The sequence below is a fragment of the Monodon monoceros genome, unplaced genomic scaffold (assembly GCF_005190385.1).
Source record: "Monodon monoceros isolate NGI ecotype Baffin Bay Population unplaced genomic scaffold, NGI_Narwhal_1 Super_Scaffold_5, whole genome shotgun sequence".
Classification (NCBI taxonomy): domain Eukaryota; kingdom Metazoa; phylum Chordata; class Mammalia; order Artiodactyla; family Monodontidae; genus Monodon; species Monodon monoceros.
Window position 1 is genome coordinate 1,362,433 of NW_021703782.1, and position 23,601 is coordinate 1,386,033.

General features: G+C 41.4%; 1 protein-coding gene across 3 annotated transcripts in view; it reads right to left on the reverse strand.

The window, feature by feature from the left end:
- DDX60 (DExD/H-box helicase 60) overlaps window positions 1-23,601 on the reverse strand; it is a 64,989-nt gene that overhangs the window by 16,300 nt on the left and 25,088 nt on the right. For all 3 annotated transcript variants that reach the window (XR_003790662.1, XR_003790663.1, XM_029201707.1), the window contains exons 11-22: window positions 21,697-21,802; window positions 21,130-21,245; window positions 19,367-19,527; window positions 15,366-15,618; window positions 13,133-13,299; window positions 12,428-12,586; window positions 10,670-10,819; window positions 8,288-8,407; window positions 7,088-7,183; window positions 3,943-4,058; window positions 2,963-3,105; window positions 2,754-2,863 (exon numbers count right to left, since the gene is read on the reverse strand). Coding sequence is in view for 1 of the 3 variants with exons in the window: in XM_029201707.1 (XP_029057540.1) it covers window positions 2,754-2,863; window positions 2,963-3,105; window positions 3,943-4,058; window positions 7,088-7,183; window positions 8,288-8,407; window positions 10,670-10,819; window positions 12,428-12,586; window positions 13,133-13,299; window positions 15,366-15,618; window positions 19,367-19,527; window positions 21,130-21,245; window positions 21,697-21,802 (1,697 nt within the window). In the remaining 2 variants the exon portion in view is untranslated. The remainder of the gene's footprint in view (window positions 1-2,753; window positions 2,864-2,962; window positions 3,106-3,942; window positions 4,059-7,087; window positions 7,184-8,287; window positions 8,408-10,669; window positions 10,820-12,427; window positions 12,587-13,132; window positions 13,300-15,365; window positions 15,619-19,366; window positions 19,528-21,129; window positions 21,246-21,696; window positions 21,803-23,601) is intronic.

The window sequence follows — 23,601 nt, forward strand, 5'->3', positions numbered from 1 at the left end:
TTTTAATCAATTTCAGGACTCGGTGGCTAAAAGCTGGGCATTCCCTTCAGCTGGTCTTCACGATACGATAACTTACGAGCTGGTAAAAAACTGAGCCAGCCCAGGTGTAAAAGGAAGAGACATAAAAGGTCACAGATTCACACCCTCCTTCACTTATGAACACACAGCATTACTCACGATGTTGTTTGGGCAAATCACATCGTCCCCAACCTCGCAGGTGACGGAAGCACTGCTCCACGTGCAGGCGAAAAAGACCAGTGGCTCGGCTCCTCCCACACTTGCTGGGGCTGACACCGTCAGCCCACCCCACCCCCGGCAGCCTGCAGCTGTCCCTGGGGGTCCGGATAACTCTCCACTCTGCCAGGAACGAGCCTCATGTGAAGGTGGGCACTCCCTCACCTCACTCATCCTGCCCCCCTCCCTTCTGGGACCACCCTTGTGACAGAGCTACAGAGCGGACGCCCAAGGGGGACGGCACTTCTCTTTACGTTGCCACAGTTCGTTACACTTTTCCACGCCACCCACTCTGGCACATCAATCTGAGGTCTACTACAGAAGATCAGGAAGCATCTCCTTGTTCAGAAAGGCCGACTTGCTTTTTTATCACTGATGCTTTAGGAAACATCCCATACACACAGCTGCCAAAATACATATTTAACACTGTCCAAGCCCCATTCCTATTGCCGATGTCCGGGAGCCTGAAGGAGACTCATGCAGCAGCGTGACGTTTGCAGAGGTCACATGGGGTTACAGGAGCTGGAGCAGCTTCCCAGTTGATTCATTAATAGGTACTGAGATAGAGGAAAGGCACTTGGACCAAAATGCCCACCTCGCCAAGTTCTCCCAACCACCGTGCTCACTGCTGTTTAAAGACAACCTTCCCTGAACCATCTAAACACAACAAGTGACTGTGAAAATACTACGCTACTTAAAAACACCAGGAAATAACGTGGAAAGAGAAGAGAAAAAGGAGAGAAAGACAGAGAAAGGAGTCTTGCTATCAATTTTTGGGTTATCATCACTATTCTAGTTTGGGGATGTGAGTTAGGTCACAGGAATTTTGTCCACATTTTAGTTTTCTTTAGAGTGTAAATAGAGCCACTGCCACACAAAAGAGAAAGTTCCATAATAAAATCCTGTTGGAAAATTACCATCGCTAGGATTCATTCCGTTGCTTTTAGAAGCTACTGCATCACAGCCCAAAGGCTATAAAGTGATTCTCACTCACTCCCTCACCCAGGCATTTGTCCACCAGATTGTCCAGAGTACAGTGATATGACAGCAGGCTCTGGAATCGGTCTATCTGAGACTGCATCCCAGCCCCACCCCTTCCTCAGTGGTCCAAGTTCTCTCTGCCCCACCTTCCTCACTTGCCAAATGGGAATATCAATACAGCATGTATCCTAAAATTGTGATGGTTAAAAGAGACAAAATACGTAAAATTCTTAGAACCCAAAGTAAGTTCTCCATTTGGGTTGGCTATATTTGTGTAACATACATTTTAATTTTATATACATAGCAGTTAGTTACAAACTACAAGGACACAAAATCTGTCTTCAAGGACTTAGTCTAGTAAGAAGACAAGCATGTAAAGAACTTCAGCAGCAAGCTGGCCCTAACTGTTGTCATACAAGAAAAATATAGACAAGGTGCTATGGAGAGAAGATTCCATCCAGCTAAGGAAGTCACAGAGGATTCTGGAGAGGTTTCCCATTAGAAGAATCATCAAAGATGAACAGAGTCTGGACAACAGGCACTTTGCATCTGTGCTGAAACACTCCAGTTTATATATAAATCATGAGGGCTTCCAGGTAAAATCCATCAAGTGGATGAACAGAAAGGACTTGGGGCCAGTTCCTAAAAGACCTGGGAAGCCTAGCTAAGGAGCTGTGCCTTTTGCCGGTTCCAAAGAAAAGCCATCAGAGGCTCGGCAGGATCAGAATTATCCTTACTAATTATTTATCTAAATTAGCTTTCTGATCCAGATGATTATTTAGGCAGAACATGGAACTACTCCCTGTGACATCAAATATCTTAAATAAAGAAAACTCCATGTGCCTGAAAAATTGTCCATTTAGAAGGCTCATCTGACAACAGAATTTAGAGTATATTTAACTTATCCAGTCTCGGAAGGAAGGCAAACTATTGCTTAATTATCACTTTGAGAGGCAACCAGAGCTTTAATGGGCCATTCCTGAGAATAGAAGGAAAAAGGAAAAATAATATGCAAGAAAAATTAAGAAATCTTCCCCCACTCAAACCCCAGTGCGCCACATGAGGTCCCCTTAAGACCTCCACCTTACTGATTCACTACCCAAAAGTCATGTGATTGCTATGTTAGTGAAAAGTGTCTTTTCCTTGTTTGACCTAATTCACAGCAATCAGATTCTCACACGTACAAGGTACTGTCCACACACAGTTGTAGCTGCATTAAGAGAAGAGTTAGTGTCCTTGAAGGTGGACAGATGGGACACAGGTGCTGAGAAGAAGGAAAATGGGCAAAGAATAAAGAAAATCGGCCCCAAGAAACTTCAGGTTAAGATGTTCAGTCATTCCTAAGCTTTGCAGCTGTAGACACCACTGAGGAGCAGATGAAAACTACGAAGTTATTCTTGTTACTCTTAAAACTCAGGTTCAATATCTGTTACAGAGCATCGATTCTGTAATTCCGATGAGTGTCGCCCAGGCAGCTTTGCAATATGATACAAACCACCGATGTGGCTCAGAACAAACATGGCAGAACCATCACTCACATGGTCCGTGGTCAGCGCAGCGCACGGGTGAAAATGGTCAAAGGAGATGTCATGATTGTTTACTGAACATATGTGCTTCTCTAAATCATTGTATCTCTCTGCATAGAGCACTGGAAATGAAGAGCAAGGATTTCCAAATGAATGAACACACAATGGCTGGAATAACTTGAAAGGAAAAGATAAAATTCCTATGACTATGTCAAACATACCAAGTCTCACTTTATACGACTGCTTCCTTAGTAAGTAGTCTCGGTGAGAACTGGCGCGGCAGTCGGCATTTCTTGAAGAAGCAGTATTTTTTTCTATCATACTGTCTGTTTGTTTCCAGTACTGTTTTATGGATCGTAGCCACCTTAAAAATTTAAATTACATATTATTTAGGCAGAACATAGAACCACTTCCTGTGAAAGGATTTTAAAGTACTTTAAATAAAGAAAATTTTATGTGCCTTAAAAATTACTTAAGGGAATAGGCCCTGGAGCCAGATGACCTAAGATCGAATCCCAGCCTCCTTACCATGGGCTGAAGCTCTCGGTTGCATCACAAAATCTCTCTGGGCCTCATCTTCCACATTTAAAATGGAAATAATAATAGCAGTATGGAAAAGACTATCTAACAGTAGTAATGAAAATAATAAATCATAAGGGTTGTTGGCCATTTAAAATAAATTAACATATGCAAAGCACTTAGAACAGCAGCTGGCAAATAGGAGTCTTTGCTATAATTGTTGTTGTTAGTGGGCAAAAATCTAGCCCCGTGGATAAATAATATGGGGTTTTCAACTAATAAGGCTTCACTATCTTTCTAAACATCTACAAAGTGGGACAACGTAAGAAATCTCAAGGTCCATGGCAGAGCATGTCATTATACCATTTTAATTTTATTTCTTGGTAAAGGACAAAGAAAAAGAAACAGAAATCGATAACTTCCGGTGAACCTTTTTTGAGATACGGGGGATATTTCCTAGTCAGCTGCAGATCCAGCTGGGAGAACCCTTGATTTTTACTTTATAGAGTGTGGGCTTGCTCAGCACCTGCCAGGAGGGGTGACTCTGTTCCTTGAATATCCAGAGATAAGGTAATAAATTCACCAGAAAGTTATGAAACTCTCCAGAACCCAGATAGAAAGCATGACATTCAAACATTCAAAATAGATAAGCATTGTATCCGGACTAGAAGCTAATGCCTACTCGGTGAGATGCTCCGGGTTGCTGATGGTAGCAGAAAGGGCCAGGAAGGGACAGCGGATCATGACAAGGAGATGCTCCCAGACTTCTGCTCCAATTTCTCCACCAAGACAGTGGACCTATTAAAGACAAAAATTCTCCATTAAAAATGAGCAGAAGGTCTGAAGAGATATTTTTCCAAAGAAAACAAACAGATGGCCAACAGGCACATGAAAAGATGCTCAACATCACCAGTCATCGAGAAATGAAAATCAAAACCACATGAGATATCACTCGCATCTGTCAGAACGGCCACCATCAAAAAGAACACAAATAACAAGTGTTGGCAAGAATGTGGAGAAAAGAGAACGCTTGTGCACTGTTGGTGGGAATGTAAATTGGTGCAGCCACTGCAGAAAACAGTATGGAGGTTCCTCAAAAACCTAAAAATAGAGTTACCATATGACCCAGCAATTCCACTTCGGGGTATTTATCCAAAGAACACCAAAAGATATAAGCATCCCCCATGTTAATTGCAGCACTACGTATAACAGCCAAGATATGAAGCAATCTAAGTGTCCACTGAAGGATGAGTGGATAAAGAAACTGTGGTATGTATATGCAGAATGGAATATTATTCAGCCATAAAAAAGAATGAAATCTTCCCATTTGTGACAACATGGAAGGACCTCAAGGGCATTATGCTAAGTGAAATAAATCAACAAATCAGACATAAAAAGACAAATAATGATCTCACATGTGAAATCTTAAAAAAAACCCCACACACACAAAAAAACAAGCTCAAAGACATAGAGAACAAATAGGCATTTGCAACAGGTGGGCATGGGAGAAACGGGTGAACTGCTTTTGTTTGTTTTAGTCTAGTTTAAATAAATTAAATAATTTTTCAGTTGATTTAAAATCAGCGAATGAAAATAAGACAGGGAAACCTGAATCATCATACATGGTCTCCAATTACCTTTAATCAACCGTGCCAAGTTTACGTAAATATTGGCAAATTCAGGCAAGAGAAAATCTTGACACAAATTCTTTTAATTCCCATAACCAATCCATCAATAATTCCTCTTTATCTTACTTTCCAAAATGTCTTTCAGATCTAAGTATTTTCTCCAGGTCCACGGCCCCCAAGTCAATCACGATACCCTCCTGGCCACCCTCCTAGCTTCCCAGGCCATCCCCTGAACACTTCACATCACAGCCAACAGATATGTCTCAAGGATGAATTCCATCAGGCCACGTCCACAATTAAATTTCTTCAATATCTTCCCATTGCATGTGGAACAAAATATAAACTCCTGAACAGGGCGTATATGTTGTGCTGGGAGTAACCGCCCCCCACCTGCCTCTCCAGCTTCATTCAAGCCTCTCTCCCATCCTGCCCTCACTTTCCTCCAGACACACTGAACTTTGCTTTGTTCCCTGACCACATCTTTCCTACCCCGGAGCTTCCACATATATTGTTCCTTCTGCTCTTACCCCCTTTTGAACTTGCAGAGTTCGGTTCAATGTCGCCCCATGGGAAGACTTTCTGACCAGCCACCGCAGATCTGTCCCCCTGCTGTCTCCCTGCCATCACCACAGTGGGGTCACACTGATCCACCTCGTCACCATACACACCGATGCGGGCTGCCACCGTCATGGGTAGGCGTAGCTGTCTACCCCCTTTTTTCCAATGATTCTGTGACTTACCCTGGGCATTCCCAGCACCAACAGTGCCTGGCATTGTGGAGATACTCCTTATATATTTGCTGAATTAACGAATGTCCTTTGACCAAATAAAGCAAATGGAACTAGATTTAGGGAAGATTCTCAAATATGGTCTCCTTTAAACAGATTAAACTATGACACCTGGCAATCAACTGGAAAGAACGTACCATCAGAGCCAGACAATTAAAAAAAAGAAAAAACTTCCCCTGCCCATTTGGCTTTGCCCTAGTCAGATAATACACCAGCCCGTCAGCGTTACCCTGACATAAAATTGGGGAAACTGACGTACCCCATGTCACAGCATTTCAAAGCTTTGAGACCAGAGTACAATTCAAGGTTCTAGATTGCCAAGACAAAGCTGTTGGATTTTTTTTTTCAATATGAATATTCAAGGCCTTCAGGATGTAGCATATACAGAATGAGCAAAAAATAAAACACAGTAAGTCAGGTTCAAACCAATCAAAAGCACAGCTCTCTTGGTAGCTTCAAGCTTACAAGAGGAAAAATTAAGTGAAATACAGGCTTATCATCATTTTCCCCTTTAAACTGAAAACCCCTTGGAGCAAAAGAATTCTTTTATAATGCTTTAAGTCTCTTTGAATAAATATTCTTAATTCTGCTGTAAAAACTTTCTCAATATCCTTCATTTGCTCTATAAATGTCCATCATTTTCCAACCTGCTCTCTCTGCCCAGGGAAACTGACCCACAGAGGCTACTTCAAAAGAGCTCCAATGCTCTCTGGTTCCACTGGCTTTGGCCAAAGGAGAGCCTGGGCAAGAGACCTGAAGGGAATGAGGGCGAGGTCTTTGTGCCACTGGCTGCCTTCCTGGCAGGTTACCCTGAGCCAGGCGTGCTCCTCGGCTAAGCCCTTGCAAAGCGGCCAGCACACTCAATCTCCCTGTGGGTCTCATTGACCGTATCTTTCCTTGTCCCTTTAGGCTGAGGGGTAACCTCCTCGCCCTGGGCTACTGCACTAACGGCACAGTTCCCCCCGCCCACACACCTTTGCAAAAATCTCTTCTTGAATTCTTCCATTTTGTGTGTGTCGTCTGTTTCCTGCTGGGACCATGACTGACAAGATACTGTACATAAGTGACATCATTGTTATAGCCCCAAACTCTTTGCTTTGGAGATCAAAGATCAGATTTTCGGAATCTCTGTCCAGGGAAACTCATGCCCTAGTGGTGAGTTCTACTCCTCTGAAACGGTGGTCACCAAAGACAGCTCCTCTGCCATCCAGAGGTCCGCAGACACAGATACCCTGTCCTGAGCCAGAACAGGAAAACGGAGCCCAAAGACTGGCGTGATTCACAGGGGAAAGACAGTGTCCTCCGCAACCGAAACTCCACGCAGACGATGAATGCCCCGAAGCAGCAAATGTCTCCAGTGTGGCGCTTATGCAACCAGGAACTCAACCCAGAGAAATAATACCAAACCTACCTCATCAAATATAACGTATCTGATCCTTTTCACCCACGCCTGGCGATGCGGAGCTAGCAGCAGAATTTCAAAGCAGGCAGGCACTGTGATAAGTACCTAAAAACAAGAGCATTGTGCAAACAAACACTTTTGAGCACTTGCTACACCAAGATGTAGTTCTAAGAATATAAAAGAGAGAGTTAAAACTCCTGAATGGACCTGCTGATTAAGTAGAATATGATATATTCGTTTGAATCTTGTGACACTGCAATTTTTATAGGTCAGAATGGTAAGATATCAGATTTGAAGTTTAAATTCTTATTTATAAGCATTCGCAGTAATAACAGGAAGAGTTCATTGTCGCAGGTTTATTCCTTCAAAATCCGACCCCGAGGTTCAGTTTAGGTTGAAAACCATTTATTAAAAATGAACAACTATGGAAGTTGGGAGAGGATGGGGCAGAGTGAGAAGGTGAACTTCAGAACACACCTGGTGACACGCTGGCCCATCTAGCTTGGACCCTGGAGCGCATGGCGGCCATCAGTGCTACTCCACACGCAGCCGAAATGGCCAGTGTCTCTGCCCCAGCCCCGCTCAGTCCCAGGGTGCCGAAAGCGGGGCAGCACAGGGCCCGACAGCAGGCCTCTGCCGGACCTCACGCCCCGCCCCTGGGCAGCGGTGCTCTCACAAATGGCGATGTGGGCGTCACATCTCACATCTACCATGCAATGTGCTATAGTCACGTTTTCACTTTCTGTTTAGCTGTGACTGTTTTCAGTGAGTTTAATAAGGAGGGAAACTGTCTGCTTTACTTAACACCATGAAGTCCATCCATAAATACAACATTTTGAAATGATGATGCGTCTCCTTCGCATCAAGAAAGGTCAAGAAACAGCTATGCTGAATGGAAACCAGTTTGTCAGTTTTTATAACATGGGGTTCTTCAGATCATTTTCGATCCACTTATAAACCAAGATGATGCCATGAAATATAACTGAAATCTGCAATCAAAAGCTAAGCGTCCTCGAGAAAGATGAGCTCCATTTCTTACTCTCTGGAATATAACACTGTTAAATTTTCTCTAAAGCCACTTCATCTTTTATAAATTCAAGAAAATTACTTCTACGAGCCCTTGTCAAGATACTGCATTTCTACTGAAAGAGACTTCTAAGTACTATCATATAATTCAATAACAAATGCATTAACTAGTGTATGTCCTACCTGAGAGTTTAGAGCCTCATGACGATAGTCCCGTGTAAAAACACCGCACAGAGATTCGCCGTTTGGCAGATTTTTGCTAAAACGATTCTCAACAGTTGCTGCCACCTGATTGACAAGGGCCTGATTGACGGGGGAGAATATCCATTAATCACATAATAAAGTACCGGGGGACCTCAGGGAGAGAACGGCAGGCACTGTCTAAAATGACGTACTGCTGGGAAGGCAGGAAGCTTCATCACCCCTTTCTCCTACCGTCTGCCTAACCCACGGGCTGTCTTTGAGCTCTGTGACTACACGTGAACTCACTTATAACCTCAACCCAATGTAAAATGGGAAAACCCGGCTTCATCAGAGGGAAAAAGCAGGAAACGTTGCCCGCACGTGACAAACAAACAGCTGATACCTGGGCCACCGAGGCTTAGAAAGAAACCGTGAGTCGACGTAGAACGGCCAAGGAGGGCAGCCGGGATGGACGTGTGGTTCTCGTATTTGGGGGCATCCCCAGACCTCTACCTGCGAGCGTACAGGGGACCCACACCCCCGACTAGGCAGGTGGTGGCCAGCGAAATCTGAGCATGTGCAAACCTATACACATCTCTGTATTTCACCCTCTGTGCCCAAAAAAGTCTCACCTAGGTTAAAATGTAAACTTTAAAACATAAGCATAAAGATACTAGAAAGTGGACATTTTCATATATTTGAGCACACTCGGAAACACTAAACGGAAATACCGATAGATCTGACTACACAAAGATATTAACAAAATATCATTGATATAACTGCAATATAGCAAAAAGAAAAAATGACAAAAGTATATTGGTTATACTTTACGGAGAAAAAGTAATATACTTATTATACAGACTTCTGGCCAATCAATAAAAAGGCAATGCCCTTCCACTACAAGAAAAAGAAAATGGGCAGATGTCATGAACAAGTAGATCATGATTAAAGAAATATCACTGCCCAGAAATCATACGGAAAGGCTCCCCAATCAGTGATCACAGAAATGCAGATTTATTATGAGATGCAAATTTTTACCTAGCAGTATGGCAAAAAATGTTTAAAGATCATAGGAATGTTGGAAAAAAATAAGAGGATATATATATTTCCATATACTGTCAGAGGGAATAAAAATGGATTTAAACTTTTAGAAGAGTAATTTGGCTTCTAAAACCTTTGGGTTCTAAAACTTTTAGAAGAGGAATATGTATTGTGTTGAATTACCAATTCCACCTCCAGTAAGCTTCATTTTTCTTGATATATTTTATTAATTTCCTGCTATGAACACTTACTGCTTTCGTAACCATGAAAAACGAAAAAGTTACAATCAAAACTAAAGTGCTAATTTCAACTAATCATGTTGATCAGTCTGGTTCTGAGCCCGATCCCAAGTCACTCAATGCCACATTTTCCTAGAAACTAAAATGGAATGAGATCTCATTTTAATCTGTAGAATCAAAGTTATCCCAAGTAAATCTGCCTTTCTTAAGAGTAATCGCATTAAAAACAAGGGGTTGTAAATGAGGATATGCAAACTTATACTTCCTGTAAATCAGCCTTTCTCCTAAATGACAGATTATACTTTCTGTATTTAAGCTTGGCATTAGGTGGTTCCAGCCATAAAAGAAATATGGCAAAACCACCTGGCATGAGAAACACATCAGGCACTGACACCCAAGAGCAGACAGGATGCATCCCATCAAGGGCAGATGCAACGCGGGGTTCCTAAAGACTCAACATTGCCTGACATAGTCGGGATGCTTCTCTCAGTTCGAGCAAAAAGCTGAATGACAAGATCACAGGACCAGACCTCTGCCTCACAGTGCTCTAAGGAAAGTATTACTTTGGCCTCTCAGGCTGGAAGGAGAAAATGCAGGTTAGAAAATAAAGTGAGATGCGTGGAAACAGAACAGGCTGGTGGTTGGCTAGGGTGGGGCTAAGGGCGGGGAGAACAGGTGAAGGTGGTCAAAAGGTACAAAGTTCCAGTTATAAGATAAATAAGTCTGGGGATGTAACAGTGACTATTGTTAACAGTACGGTATTGTGTACCTGACAGTTTCTAAGAGAGCAGATCTTAAAAGTTCTCATCACAAGGAAACAAAAAATGTGTAACTATATGAGGTGATTCATGATTCATGTTCACTAGAATTATGGGGGTGATCATTTAACAATACATACAAATATTGACCATTATGTTGTACACACGAAACTAACAGGTTACACATCCATTTTATCTCAATAAAAGTGGAAAAAAATAAATTGCGAAAAAAAATAAAGAGAGCTAGATCTACCACATGACTACATGCATTAAACTAAAAGAGGAGGTTCGGGAGTGAGAGAAAATTTAAGTCATTTGAACAACCCCCCAGCCCCCAGACCTACCTTGGTGGGGGCCACGTACACGACCACCCCATCGTCGCCCTCCCGCAGCACCTTCTCCATGCAGTAGTAGGAGGCGTAGGTCTTCCCTGAGGACGTGGGGGCCACTATGACCGCAGACTCATTCTTGTCCACGATGTCCAAGAGCTCTCGCTGCAGGGTCAGAGCACCATTGTGTCAGAGCCACGAGAAGCACGTTAGCAAAACAAATACCTTAAGACACTTCCAGCATAATTCTCTGAGCCGCAAAGGAGTGGCTGCGAGTTGAAAACACACCAAAAGATACACGGGAACTTGTGAAGAACTCACGGCCTCTCCCAGAAGAGAGAATTGCAGTGCTTTTGAGCGTCTGGAGGTGGGTTTGTGTGTGAAAAACGGAGAGAGGGCCTGAACAAAATATCTTGTCCTTGGGTAGATATTCTTTCTGATTACTTGTCATTGACTAAGTGCACGACGGCTCTGAGAAATGAAGAGCTAAGAGTATGTATTTTTGTAAGGGTGAAAAAGTAGCTGAACAGAAAAAAAAAAATCAGTGATTAATCATTTTACTGCTTGTCTTGTACTTTCTAAATAGAAGGATGCCAGCCCCTACTTTGGAGGGCATGTGGGACCTTCATTAAAACAGACTTCCGGGACTTCCCTGGTGGCGCAGTGGTTGGGAGTCCGCCTGCCGACGCAGGGGACATGGGTTCGTGCCCCGGTCCGGGGAGATCCCACATGCCGCGGAGCGGCTGGGCCCGTGAGCCATGGCCGCTGGGCCTGCGCGTCCGGAGCCTGTGCTCCATCCGCAACGGGAGAGGCCACAACAGTGAGAGGCCCGCGTAACACACACACACAAAAAAACAGACTCTCATCCCTTTAGCCTATGCTTTTATTCATCAAAATGAGGACTAGTGAAAGGATCATTAGCCTGTGTGATGGGCAGAAGATGGAAAAGCCCCCCAAAGCCCCATCCTGCACACTCTCTGAATCCTGGTCCACTCTGGGCCGCACGTCAGAGCAAAGGCGACATCAGAAGAAGTGCAGCGGAGGCGGGCGTAGATACCTGGAGGGCCCTTAGCTGCTTCGTGTCCTGCACTTCAGGAAGGAAGGACCTGGCCCCCCTGCCCCAGAACAGCAGGCAGGGAGATTCTGAGGCACTCCAGCATCATCAACACAAGGACGATGAAGTCAGATTCTGATAAGACCATCTGTTAGACTGAACCTCTGAAATGGCATTTTCACAGCCAAACGTGTTTAACTGATAAGGTTCGAGGCGATTTTCTAAGGTTGAATCAATGCAGAAACGCACCCTTTTATTCCTAATTTTCTAGCCATCAATATTAATTTTACACTTATTTATAGAAAAGTAGCTACTATGGTCACGGGTACAGGCTGTAAATATCTAAACAACTGTCTCTACTGTTTAAACTCCTTGAATGTCTCTGTCACATTTCTATATTTACATAGGATATCCTGCAGACACAGGGAAGCCTCCATAATGATACAGTCGGATGACAAAGACAGAACTTCAAATATATATGTGTGAATCCATCAGAGTACCTCCAAGAAAATGGTCTATTTATGAAAAATGGATGATATGAAAAATTCACTTTCTTTAAATGGGAAAAAGTCTACATTTGACATTTCCCATGACAATTTTAAATAAGCTGACTCAACATGAAGAACTTCATGCCAGATGTGCTGTGTGGAATCATGAGAAGCTCCTGAGATCAGATTTAATAATGAAATACAAAAATGTTTCTTTCATCCAGGCATTACCTGCCAGGTGTCAGGAATAAAGTCCTGGACTCTGGGGTCTGGATCTTTCCTCTCATCTCGTACCAAATACTGGCCCATGTACTGCAGCTGAAACCGAGCCGGCCCAATACCAACTGAGTATTTGTTCTTCTTCTTCTCCTTCATGTCATTTTCTGTGACCTATAGGAGTTTACAAGCCCATTTTGAAAGTGATTGTAAATTACAACATCCTTTAAATGATTAAAAATATTTTTTAAAATAAAATAACTGAAAACTAATTTTTACGAGAAAAGCATTTTACCATCTTTCAAAGTTTGCATTATTTATTGAAGAAATCTCTTACCACCCAAATCATTATCTTAACTAAGAGTAAATAGCACACGTCCAGATCTTCAGATATCCATCACGGCACTTGAGCTACAATCTGATATCAAGGCAACTGAACGGTCGCAATATAGTTTTTAAATGTTTTGCTAGAATTAAACACAGGATTAGTTTTAAGGGTCTGCAGAGACTATCTGGCATGTTTGTCCAGAGAAGCTTTTGTAAAATTTTCTAATTCTAGGTTACTTCAAGTTGGGGGAGCTGGATTACTAATAATGATTATGAACTTGGAGTAAATATTTTCAGTGAAAAAAAAAAAAACCCAGGTAACTGTGCTTATAAGACACTTGAGGTGCACCTAATAATTACTCTACTAGAATGGAGCTATTCTGAAAACATTACCTGCGCTGGATGCAAAGTACTTGCCAACTCCTCAAATCCTAAGTACCTAAGGCATCTGGCTATGAGTTGCCGATCTGCCTCTTGCAAAAGTTCTGGGTATTTTTCCATCACGGAGTAGATCCTTTTCATCATTTGAACAGCTATACTTAAATCTTTTGTGGTTTCACCTTGGTAAAGAATAAACAGCAAAACTGTTATAAAGGCCATCAAAAATAATAAATGTTTGATTGTCCAAGATTATTCACTCAGGCTATCAACATGACCCAATTAAATTCATTGTCTTACTTAGCATTAATGGAGGTTTTGGAATACAGAAAACTCAATAAAATGAAAGTGCAACTAAACACATTCCGACATCTCTGTGGATAACTGAGACGTAGCTCTGTAAGTGTTGGGGGGAAAAGGACAATCTTGTAGCTCATGATAGAAATAAGATCACTAAAGCCCAAGTTGGTCTAAGTTCTAAGGAATACATATCTTTCCATGTCTTCTCTACTATGTTCAAAGAAAAATGTCCAGATGAGTCTAAATATCTGGTTAAAAACTTGGGCTTCCCTGGTGGCGCAGTGGTTGAGAGTCCGCCTGCCGATGCAGGGGACGCGGGTTCGTGCCCCGGTCCGGGAAGATCCCACATGCCGCGGAGCGGCTGGGCCCGTGAGCCATGACCGCTGAGCATGCGCGTCCGCAGCCTGTGCTCCGCAACGGGAGAGGCCACAACAGTGAGAGGCCCACGTACCGCAAAAAAAAAAAAAAAAAAAAACAAAACAACTTGGCAACATTTATTGAACCCTGATGGTGACCAGAGATAAGTGTCTGGTGTAATCACTGGAGCCTTTAAATTCAATCAGTCTGTTACACCTACCAGATCCAAACCTTGCTAATCCCTGTCCATTTCTTTACAGTCACTTACATCCTTTCCAGTCCCCCTCACGGTTGGTCTTTTCATACTTCACGTTAGGGCAGTTTTGATTCGCCCTTTCTTCCAATCAACCTACATTTTATCTATTTAACAAATATTACCAAACACATACTGATGCTATAAAGGCTACAAAAGAAATTTAAGCCACTGTTCATCCTGATCTCTCTCAGGGCAACTGCAAATCCTGACACAACATCTTAGAGAGACCCACAGAGGCCAAGTCTTATGCTTCTCACTGGGATGAAATCCTCAGCGAAGTCTGTCGTTGCAGGGGCAGATTGAAGTTTGTAGAATGACGGGGTAGGGGGGAGAAGAACCCCCAGTGACCCCGTGTTCAACGGATTCAAGTGTGGAGACGACCAAGACAGACAGGTCAACGAGGTATACTCGGAAGTACTGTCAGTTTGGAGGCATACTGGCCCCTCATCATTTCACCTGCCATCAACTTACACGTCTCTATCCAGCCATGTTTCTCTCTTACCTGCCTCTTCCTGCCTCTTCTTTTCTTTTCTACTATCTATTGTAGCAGTTGTAAAGTAGAGCACATGGAAACCACAGCAACTTCTGGAAGAACTCAGCATGCCAGGCAAACATGATCCGAGTTTGGCCAGAAAGAAAATGCTCGCGCTTCAGATCTCAGAGATGAATGACAGACTCTCCCTGGGACCTCGCCATCTGTGGGTCCCCTTAACGAGGCCCACAACTCTCTAAGTGGTTGTTTGTAAACTTTGACTGGGAATTGATTTGAATATTTTTATTGGAGTGTAGTTGACTTACATTGTTGTGTTAATTTCTGCTATACAGCAAAGTGATTCAGTTATACATACACATTCTTTTTCATATTCTTTTCCAATAGTTCCCTGTGCTCTACAGTAGGACCTTGTTGTTTATCCATCCTCTATGTACTAGTTTGCATCTGCTAATCCCAAACTCCCAATCCTTCCCTCCCCCTCTCCTTGGCAACCACAAGTCTGATCTCTATGTCTGCATGTCTGTTTCTGTTTCGTAGGTAAGTTCATTAGTGTCATATTTTAGATCCCACATGTAAGTGATAAGGAATTGATTTGAATTTGCTTATGAATGTGCTGTATCTTTGCTACTGGGGCCCCCTTTGAGACTTCATTGCTCATTGATAAAACAGAGGCAGTAGTACTTAGAGGACTTGTCCAAGGACAAAATCAGATAATGCATCGAAGGCTTCCCTAAGCCTTCTAACACAGACTTCCAGTTAATAAATAAGTTATCATCATTAGATTTTTATTCTTTTCCAATGTATTCAAACAAACAAATCAACAGGAACTCACAGCCACATACCTTCACCACGGCATTGTTCTTTCCACGCTCTCAAGCAGGCAGTAATCCCCACCATTTCAACTCGAAATTTCACTGAGCTACTTTTACATGATTTCAAAAAATCTTCTAGGTTCTTTATTCCAGAGTTTAAATTCTCTTTCATTTCCTCCTCAACAGAAAAGGACAGAACACTCCATTTTTTCTCTTCTTTTTCTTCTTCCTTGGCAAATAGCCTCTCCTTATTCTCTCTAGTAATTTTTTCAGCCTTGGTCTCCTGCCCCAAAAAAGAAGGAAACATGTCATAAAACAAGTTGGAAATAGTCCAAGATGCCATTGCATGAATGAGACAATAGTTTTAAGTGTATATTGATTATTTTGAACGGCATCCCATTCTTGACAAGGCACAATCTTCATTTCAGTGTCTGTTTCTTAACACTGAAGCCTCTGTGAATTGAAATCTTTGGACAATCCAACTTAATGACTATAAAGCCTCTGTGCAGATAATTTTTCTAGATTTCTAAGTGGTGTAGGTTATAAATTGAAGAGTAAATGTAATACAATCAGAAACACCAGGACCCTGGTTTTTCTGTCTCCTGATCTCTCGGGAATTGGTTTTCCTCTTTCATTCCCCATGGTCACCTCTCTACCCCAACTTGTGCTTCTAGATATTTCTTCCACAAAGCCTTGCTCAACTCTCCCAGCCTGAGTACGTATTCCTCCCCTGCCCGGACGTCTCTCTATCAAATGCTCATCACACGCAATGCAGTTGTGATTTTCCTTGTCATGAGACAGGAATGTGCCATAGTTGTTGGTGTGTCCCAAGCACAGCACAAGTTCATCCTCTTTTATGGGTGAATGAGGAAGGGGCAGGTAGGAAGGAACATCATAAATAAACCGGTTTGCTCTGTCTAGACAAGCATTTCCAACCAACTTACACACAATATAGACCCACTTCTACTACACTTTTACCTACTTGACTTATTAATGTGCAAAGAAAATTAGAGAGCTGTTGTATCCATAAGAGAACACTGACAAACCTTCCATTATTCTGCATAGTCATGAAACTCATAACTAAACTTTGCCTTTAATGAAGTCAATTTTCATTGTCATCACTTTCTCAGTATTTACTTCGAATCAGTGGAGCTTCTCCAATGTTTCAACTTCCCAAATGTACTGTCCTGTCCTGGGATAACTCAGCATGGTTCTGTCTCAGTTAGGGCAAGAACAAGCCCTGGCTCTTTGCCAGGTACAATGTGTTTGTTTTAGCTTGAAGTGTTGCTGGAAGAGCACATTTACACTGTGCTGAGGTTGTTTAATCTCCACGAGATAATTTACTTAATTTCCAATAATGTAGAAGATAAAAAAAACATGAAACTTTTCTCAGTCTTTATACCTTACACTAGGTAATTAGAATTTTTGCCAACTTTCTATTTTATAACCTCTCTCTCAAAAAAAATAACTATATAAAAGAAGCTTTTCAGTAAATAAAAAAGGAATAGTTGTAATTGGATGGTCTCACTAAAGATCAAATTGGCTGTGAAAATAAAAAGGAGGTTGTCGCCACGAGGAGAAAAACAAAGACCACCAAGCCGGACCTGAGGTGGCTGCTTGTTGACTATTAAAGCAAAAGTCCTCATGTCTGCTCAAATATTTTTTTAACTTTAGGTATAATTGAAAATTTGTAGGATATTGAAAGTGTACATCACAGTGGCTTGATATACATGTACATTGTGGAAGGGTTCTCCCCACTGAGTTAATTAACCCACTCATCAACTCACATATTTATCTTTTGGGGGAGGAGGGGAGGGGAGAATATTTAAAATCTACTCTCTTAGCAAATTCAATGATATGATGTAGGGTTATCCACTCTAGTCACCATGTTTCTCCTCCCTGTTTCTATGAGTTCGACCTTTTTTTTCTTTTGGATTCCACGTGTAAGTTATACCACGCAGTATCTGCCTTGTCTGTCTGACCTACATCACTTAGCACCTCTAGGTTCAACCACGCTGTCACAAATGGCAGAATTTCCTCCTTGTAACTGAATAATATTCCAATATATAGATAGACCACATCTTCTTTATCCATTCATCCCTTGCTGGATGCTTACATTGTTTCCGTATCTTGGCTGCTGTGAATAATACTGTAATGAACATGGGAGTGCAGAGATCTCTTCTACATCCTGTTTTCTTTTCTGGGATAAATACCAGAAATGGGAATGCAGGACTATATAGTAGTTTTATTTTTAATATTTGGAGGAAATATACCATTTTCCATAGTGGCTGCACCAATTTACATTTCCACCAACAGTGCACAAGGGCTCCCTTTTCTCCACATCCTGGCCAACACTTGTTGTTTCTTGCCCTTTTGATGATGGCCATTCTGACAGGTGTGAGTCGATACCTCATTGTGGCTTTGATTTGATTTCCCCTATGACTAGTGACGTTGAGCATCTTCTCATGTGCCTGTTAGCCATCTGCATGTCTTCTTTAGAAAAATATCCATTTAGTTACTCTGCCTACTTTTTAATCAGATTGTTCTAATTTTTGCTATTGAGTTGTATGAGTTTTTTGTATATTTTAGATAGCAACCCCTTATCAAATATATGATTTGCAAATATTTTCTCCCATTTTGTAGTTAGTTGCCTATTCATTTCTTTGATGGTTTCCTCTGCTATGAAGAATCTTCTTAGTTTGATACAATCTCACTTGTCTATTTTTGCTTTTGTTACCTTTGCCATTGGTGTCAAATCCAAAAAATCATCACCAAGACCAATGTTAAGGAGCTTACGGCTTATGCTTTCTTCTAGGACTTTTACAGTTTCAGGTCTTGAAGTCTTTGATCCATTTTGAGTTAATTCTTGTGTATAGTATAATATAGGGTTCCAAGCCTCGTTCTTCTGCATGTAGCTGTCCAGGTTTCCCAACACCATTTATTGAAGAGGCTGTCTTTTCTCCATTGTATATTCTTACCTCCTTTGTCATAAATTAATTGACCATACATGCTTGAGTTTATTTCTGGGCTCTCTATTCTGTTCCACTGACCCATGTACCTGTTTTTATGCCAATACCATACTGTTTTGATTACTATAACTTTGTAATATAGCTTGAAATCAGGGAGTGTGATGCCTGTAGATTTGTTCTTTTTCCTGAAGATTGTTTTGGCTATTCAGGGTGTTTTATGGCTCCATACAAATTTTAGGATTGTTTGCTCTATTTCTGTGGAAAATGCCATTGGAATTTTGATAGGGATTGCATTAAATCTACAGATTGCACTGGGCAGTGAGGACATTTTAACAATATTCTTCCTTCCAATCCATGAGCGCAGAATATCTTTCCATTTATTTGTATCCTCTTCAATTTCTTTCATCACTGTCTTGTAGTTTTCAATGTACTGTAACCTCCTTGGTTAAATTTATTCCTAGGTATTTTATTCTCTTTGATGCAATTGTAATTGGGATTGTTTTCTTAATTTCTGCTCCTGATAGTTCATCATCAGTGTATAGAAACACAACAGGTTTTTGTATATTGATTTTGTATCCTGTGACTTTACTGAATTCATTTATTAGTTCTGACAGTTTTTTGGTGGGGTTTTTATATAATATAATGTCATCTGCAAACAGGCAGTGTTACTTCTTCCTTTCCAATGTAGATGCCTTTTATTTCTTTTACTTGCCTAACTGCTCTGGCTAAAACTTCCAGTCCTATGTTGAATACATGTGGTGAGACTGGGCATCCTTGTCTTGTTCCTGATCTTAGAGAAAAAGCTTTCAGGTTTTCAGCTTTATCATTATATAATGACCTTCTATCTCCCTTATTACAGTCTTTGTATTAAAGTCTGTTTTCTATGGTATAGGTATAGCTACCCCTGCTTTCTTTTGGTTTCCATTTGCATGGAGTATCTTTCCCATCCCTTTACTTTTCTAAAAACGTAGCATGGAAAGCAACTATCAAAGGGATTGAACAAATAACAATAAAGGACAATGAAAAGTAAAAGAAAAAATTGATAGAATGAATATAACCTACCTGTATCTTTTTGCTCTTGGGTTCACAGAAATTCTTCCTTGGCTTGACAGCTTGAGGTACAACAAATTTTGAAGAGACTGATTCTAATGACTTCCCATAAAATTGTTGAAAACGATGATACATTTGCACAGATCTAAGATGACGAGGATCTCTAGATTTTTCTGGAAAAGAAAAGGCTTAAAATGCAACACTACTACATATTTTCAACAGCGTTCTCACTAATCCTTCACACCATCCCACACACACATGCACTTTTCTTTTTAGTTTGGAACAGTAACTTAGGCTGATGACTTTTGTTAAAGAAGGAATCTTAAATCACACCATCTCTTGTCCACAGAATGATTCCTTACTTTATTTCAAGGATGCAAGGGACAAAACACTCTTTTATTGTACACCTCTCAAAGCAAATATCAAGATGCTGCAAAGAATGACAGATTCTGGGCATTACTTCTGTTTTGTGCCCTGTGAATGAAGTTAAGAAGGGGGAAGGTAGGGCTTCCCTGGTAGCGCAGTGGTTGAGAATCCACTGCCAATGCAGGGGACATGGGTTCAAGCCCTGGTCTGGGAAGATCCCACGTGCTGCGGAGCAACTAAGCCCGTGTGCCACAACTACTGAGCCTGTGCTCTAGAGCCTGCGAGCCACAACTACTGAGCCCACGTGCCACAGCTACTGAAGCCCACACTCTGCAACAAGAGAAGCCACCACAGTGAGAATCCCGTGCACCACAACGAAGACTAGCCCCCGCTCGCCGCAACTAGAGAAAGCCCGCACGCAGCAACTAAGACCCAATGCAGCCAAAAATATAAATAAATTAATTAATTTAAAGAAAAAGAAGGGGGAAGGTTAAGGCCAAATCAGGAAGATGTCCATCGAGGGTATCATGGCTTCTTGTATCACTTGACAGAAAAATCCTTACTCCAGACCATGGCCACAGACCCAAGAACTTGGCAGCTCAGAAAGACTCACTGTGGAAAACTCCAATGACATAGGAAATCCCAACACTCAAGGTATGACTTACTCCCATCCCCAGAGAAAACTACAGCACTCACTTCAAGGGATTGTTAAGCAGGCTGATTTTTCTATATCTGTATCTACATATGTAAATCAGATGGCTCCGAAGGATGTTAATGATTGATCTAAAAACTCCTTTGTATTTTTCAGGATATTAGTGGTTGTTTCTAACAGCAGGCTGGGAAGTGTTCCGTGGGAACATGCTTACTAGGTCCACTCTGAGGTTCTTCTGAAGGTAAGTTCTGTCCACTGGAAGCAGGGTGGGGGTGAGCATGGGGTAGACAAAAGAAGACAAGGGATGAGCCGGGGAAAAGGGTCCCTAAGTCAGTCTCGGCTAACTTGCTCTCAGGGGTGCCACAGCCTCCATCCCGAGCGTGAAGGTGGGTAAGCTGCTGCCCTTGTTATGGGTGACGTGAAAGCGGCTGCAACTGCTTGCAAGCCTATAGCCTCAATATTTCTGCCATCAAGGAGCACACAGATGTCTTAAACTATAAACTGCCTTAGCTTAAAACAGCTTCTAACTTTTGTGGGACAAATGCCATCTCTGTGCACTTGCTCCTAAGACAGCTGTGTGCCCCTGTACACATGACGGTCAGCAAAGTGGGGCTCTTTCCTCACCCTCTTTACTGACATATATCTACATATCTTGTACATTATTGTTATCCAAGAAACAGAATAATTTTTCATTGTAACATAAAAGGCAGAAAGTGAAATCGATTTTAAGGTATTTCACCAGAATCGCAGAACTCACCATCAGACTGACCCTTTGTCCTGTCATAATCATCACTAAGGGGTCTGTGGGAATGCCAGTGCACAAGCTCATCAAATTCTTTCTGCTTGACCAGTGAAGTTACAATAGGATCATCGCTATGAGATGAAAAGAAATATAGGCACATTTTAAACTGCGTGCCTCCAAATACAGCACAGCATAGATCTCATTTAAAAAAAATTTTTTTTAAAAATCATAGCCGCTTTTCCTCTTTCCGAGATAGAATGTGGGTGATAGAATCCAAAGAGCAGTTTAATGGGGCTTCAGAACCCAGAATCCACCCCATATCTCGTGCCATCGACATCAACAAATATTCATCCACTCATTCATTAATTACAAACACGCAGCTGGAATGATTTTACTCTAAGGTTAAAACTATGTTGATTTTTAAGCTAGTTAGGATCACAAGACATTGGTAAGCTTGAAACTAAACTCATTATGTGTTACAAACACAGGTTACATCTAATATAACCTCTTTATAAATAATCTGTCCAACTTTGTAAAAGCTCTAATGAGTCATTCATCCATTCCACCCAGGGGCTCCCATACCTCGTTAGGAAAGGCAAATCTTTCAAAATGTCCCCGGCAAACTTATCAACCACCTGACATGACACTGGAATAAAACCCAAATTAGCCATCTTTTCCTTGGAGGTATCTGTAAAAAAGTAGTACGACAAGGTCAACTGTGAAACTTTCATACAGCAATGTTACATATCATTTTCTAAAATTTCACATTTAAAAAAACATCATGTTTCATTGATCTTATTTATTTACGTTAATCAATTCTAGCCCTTCCCATAAAGCTATTTTCCACATTAAAACATTCTGGAACACGGCAGAATATAAAGAAATAGGCAGCAATTAGGCATGTAGGTAGGTAGATAGAAGGATAGATAGACGGATGGACAGATGGATGGATGAACAGATACACTGACAGAAAAACACCTATGTTTCCTATTTCAAATGTTTGTTCCTTTTCTTATTTCCTATTATGAAACAAGGAATTTAAATATGGAAGTCTCACTCAGAAATCTCATATATGCTTTTATAAAAATAAAAAAGAAGTAGGGGGAAAATACAGATGTCAATGAAATTATATCATTAGTCTTCTCTTACATCCTCCTTGATGTTATGCCCATGTACACCTACATATGATAGATGGATATCACACGTCACATACTGATCGGATATACAACAGCTGGCTAACAAATGCCCCTTTATCCAGTGTCTGGTTCATAATTCTAGGTGAGCTGCAATTGCTCTGCTCGGTATTTCCTTGACGTCCACCGTTCCTGCGTTTGCCTGAAACCTTCCTATGAGTCCCTACAACTCTCCCTGAGCGCTTTCTTCTTACAGCCTTGGGCGCAGCCAGAGTCCTAAGGATTTCATGCCCCCCGAGACTTGACGAAACTCACAAGGTAAATACCCCAGCTACCTTGCTCTTTGGGTAAGACATCTCCAAAGTGGTTTGCACACAGTTCTAGGATTCCCAGTAAAACTTACCTGTAGTTGCCCACGTGGAAACCTACGCATTAACACAGCCTGCACCGACTATGTTTTCTTCCTGGTATTACCTAAGCACTCCCTTATTGGATCTTCCTGGGAACAATCAACTCCTTGCTCTCAAGCGTCTTTGTCTGGTGGAACTCATTCTGACATAATGAAAGGGGATATATATTCTTCCTCTGTACTCTGAAAAATACACTTGTATCAATACGTCCCCAACCCCCCTTAGCTTTCTTCTTTTTTTTTTTTAATTTTAACATCTTTATTGGGGTATAACTGCTTTACAATGGTGTGTTAGTTTGCTTTATAACAAAGTGAATCAGTTATACATATACATCCCTTAGCTTTCTTTGTCACTTTCCACCTGGGGTCATTTTATTCTTCCTGAAATTCATGATATAGAAATGTCTCCAGTGACGACAGGATGATTGATAAATCAGCGTTTGTATTTTGAAAAATGTCTAAGCTACTCATTTCTTAAAACTGTATTTTAAGAATAACATGATTTCATTATGTTCTGACTTCTATAATGATATTTGGGAAAGTCTATTATTAGAGACTAATTTTTGTTCCTTTGTAAGTAACTCTGGTCGTTTTAAGATATTTATTTTTTACATTCTCTAATCCCACTGCATCGTGCCTAGTGTGTATATTTGTGCATGTGCGTGTGCATGTGCATACGTTTGCTTTGTCCCGCTCGGGACTCATCACATGCCCTGAGTGCGCAAATCCCTGTCTTTCATCGTCCAGGCAAACGCCAGCCACGGTCTCGTCAAATATGGCCCAATCTACACTGGCTTGGCCTCTCCTTCCAAATCTCCAAATGAATGAAAGATTAGACAGCTTCATTCTGTCTTCCATGTCTTTTAACATGTATTTTGTCATTTTTTATCTCTATTTCTTTTGTTTGTTTTCCGGTTCTTTTAAAATTTCTCCAGCTTGAGATAT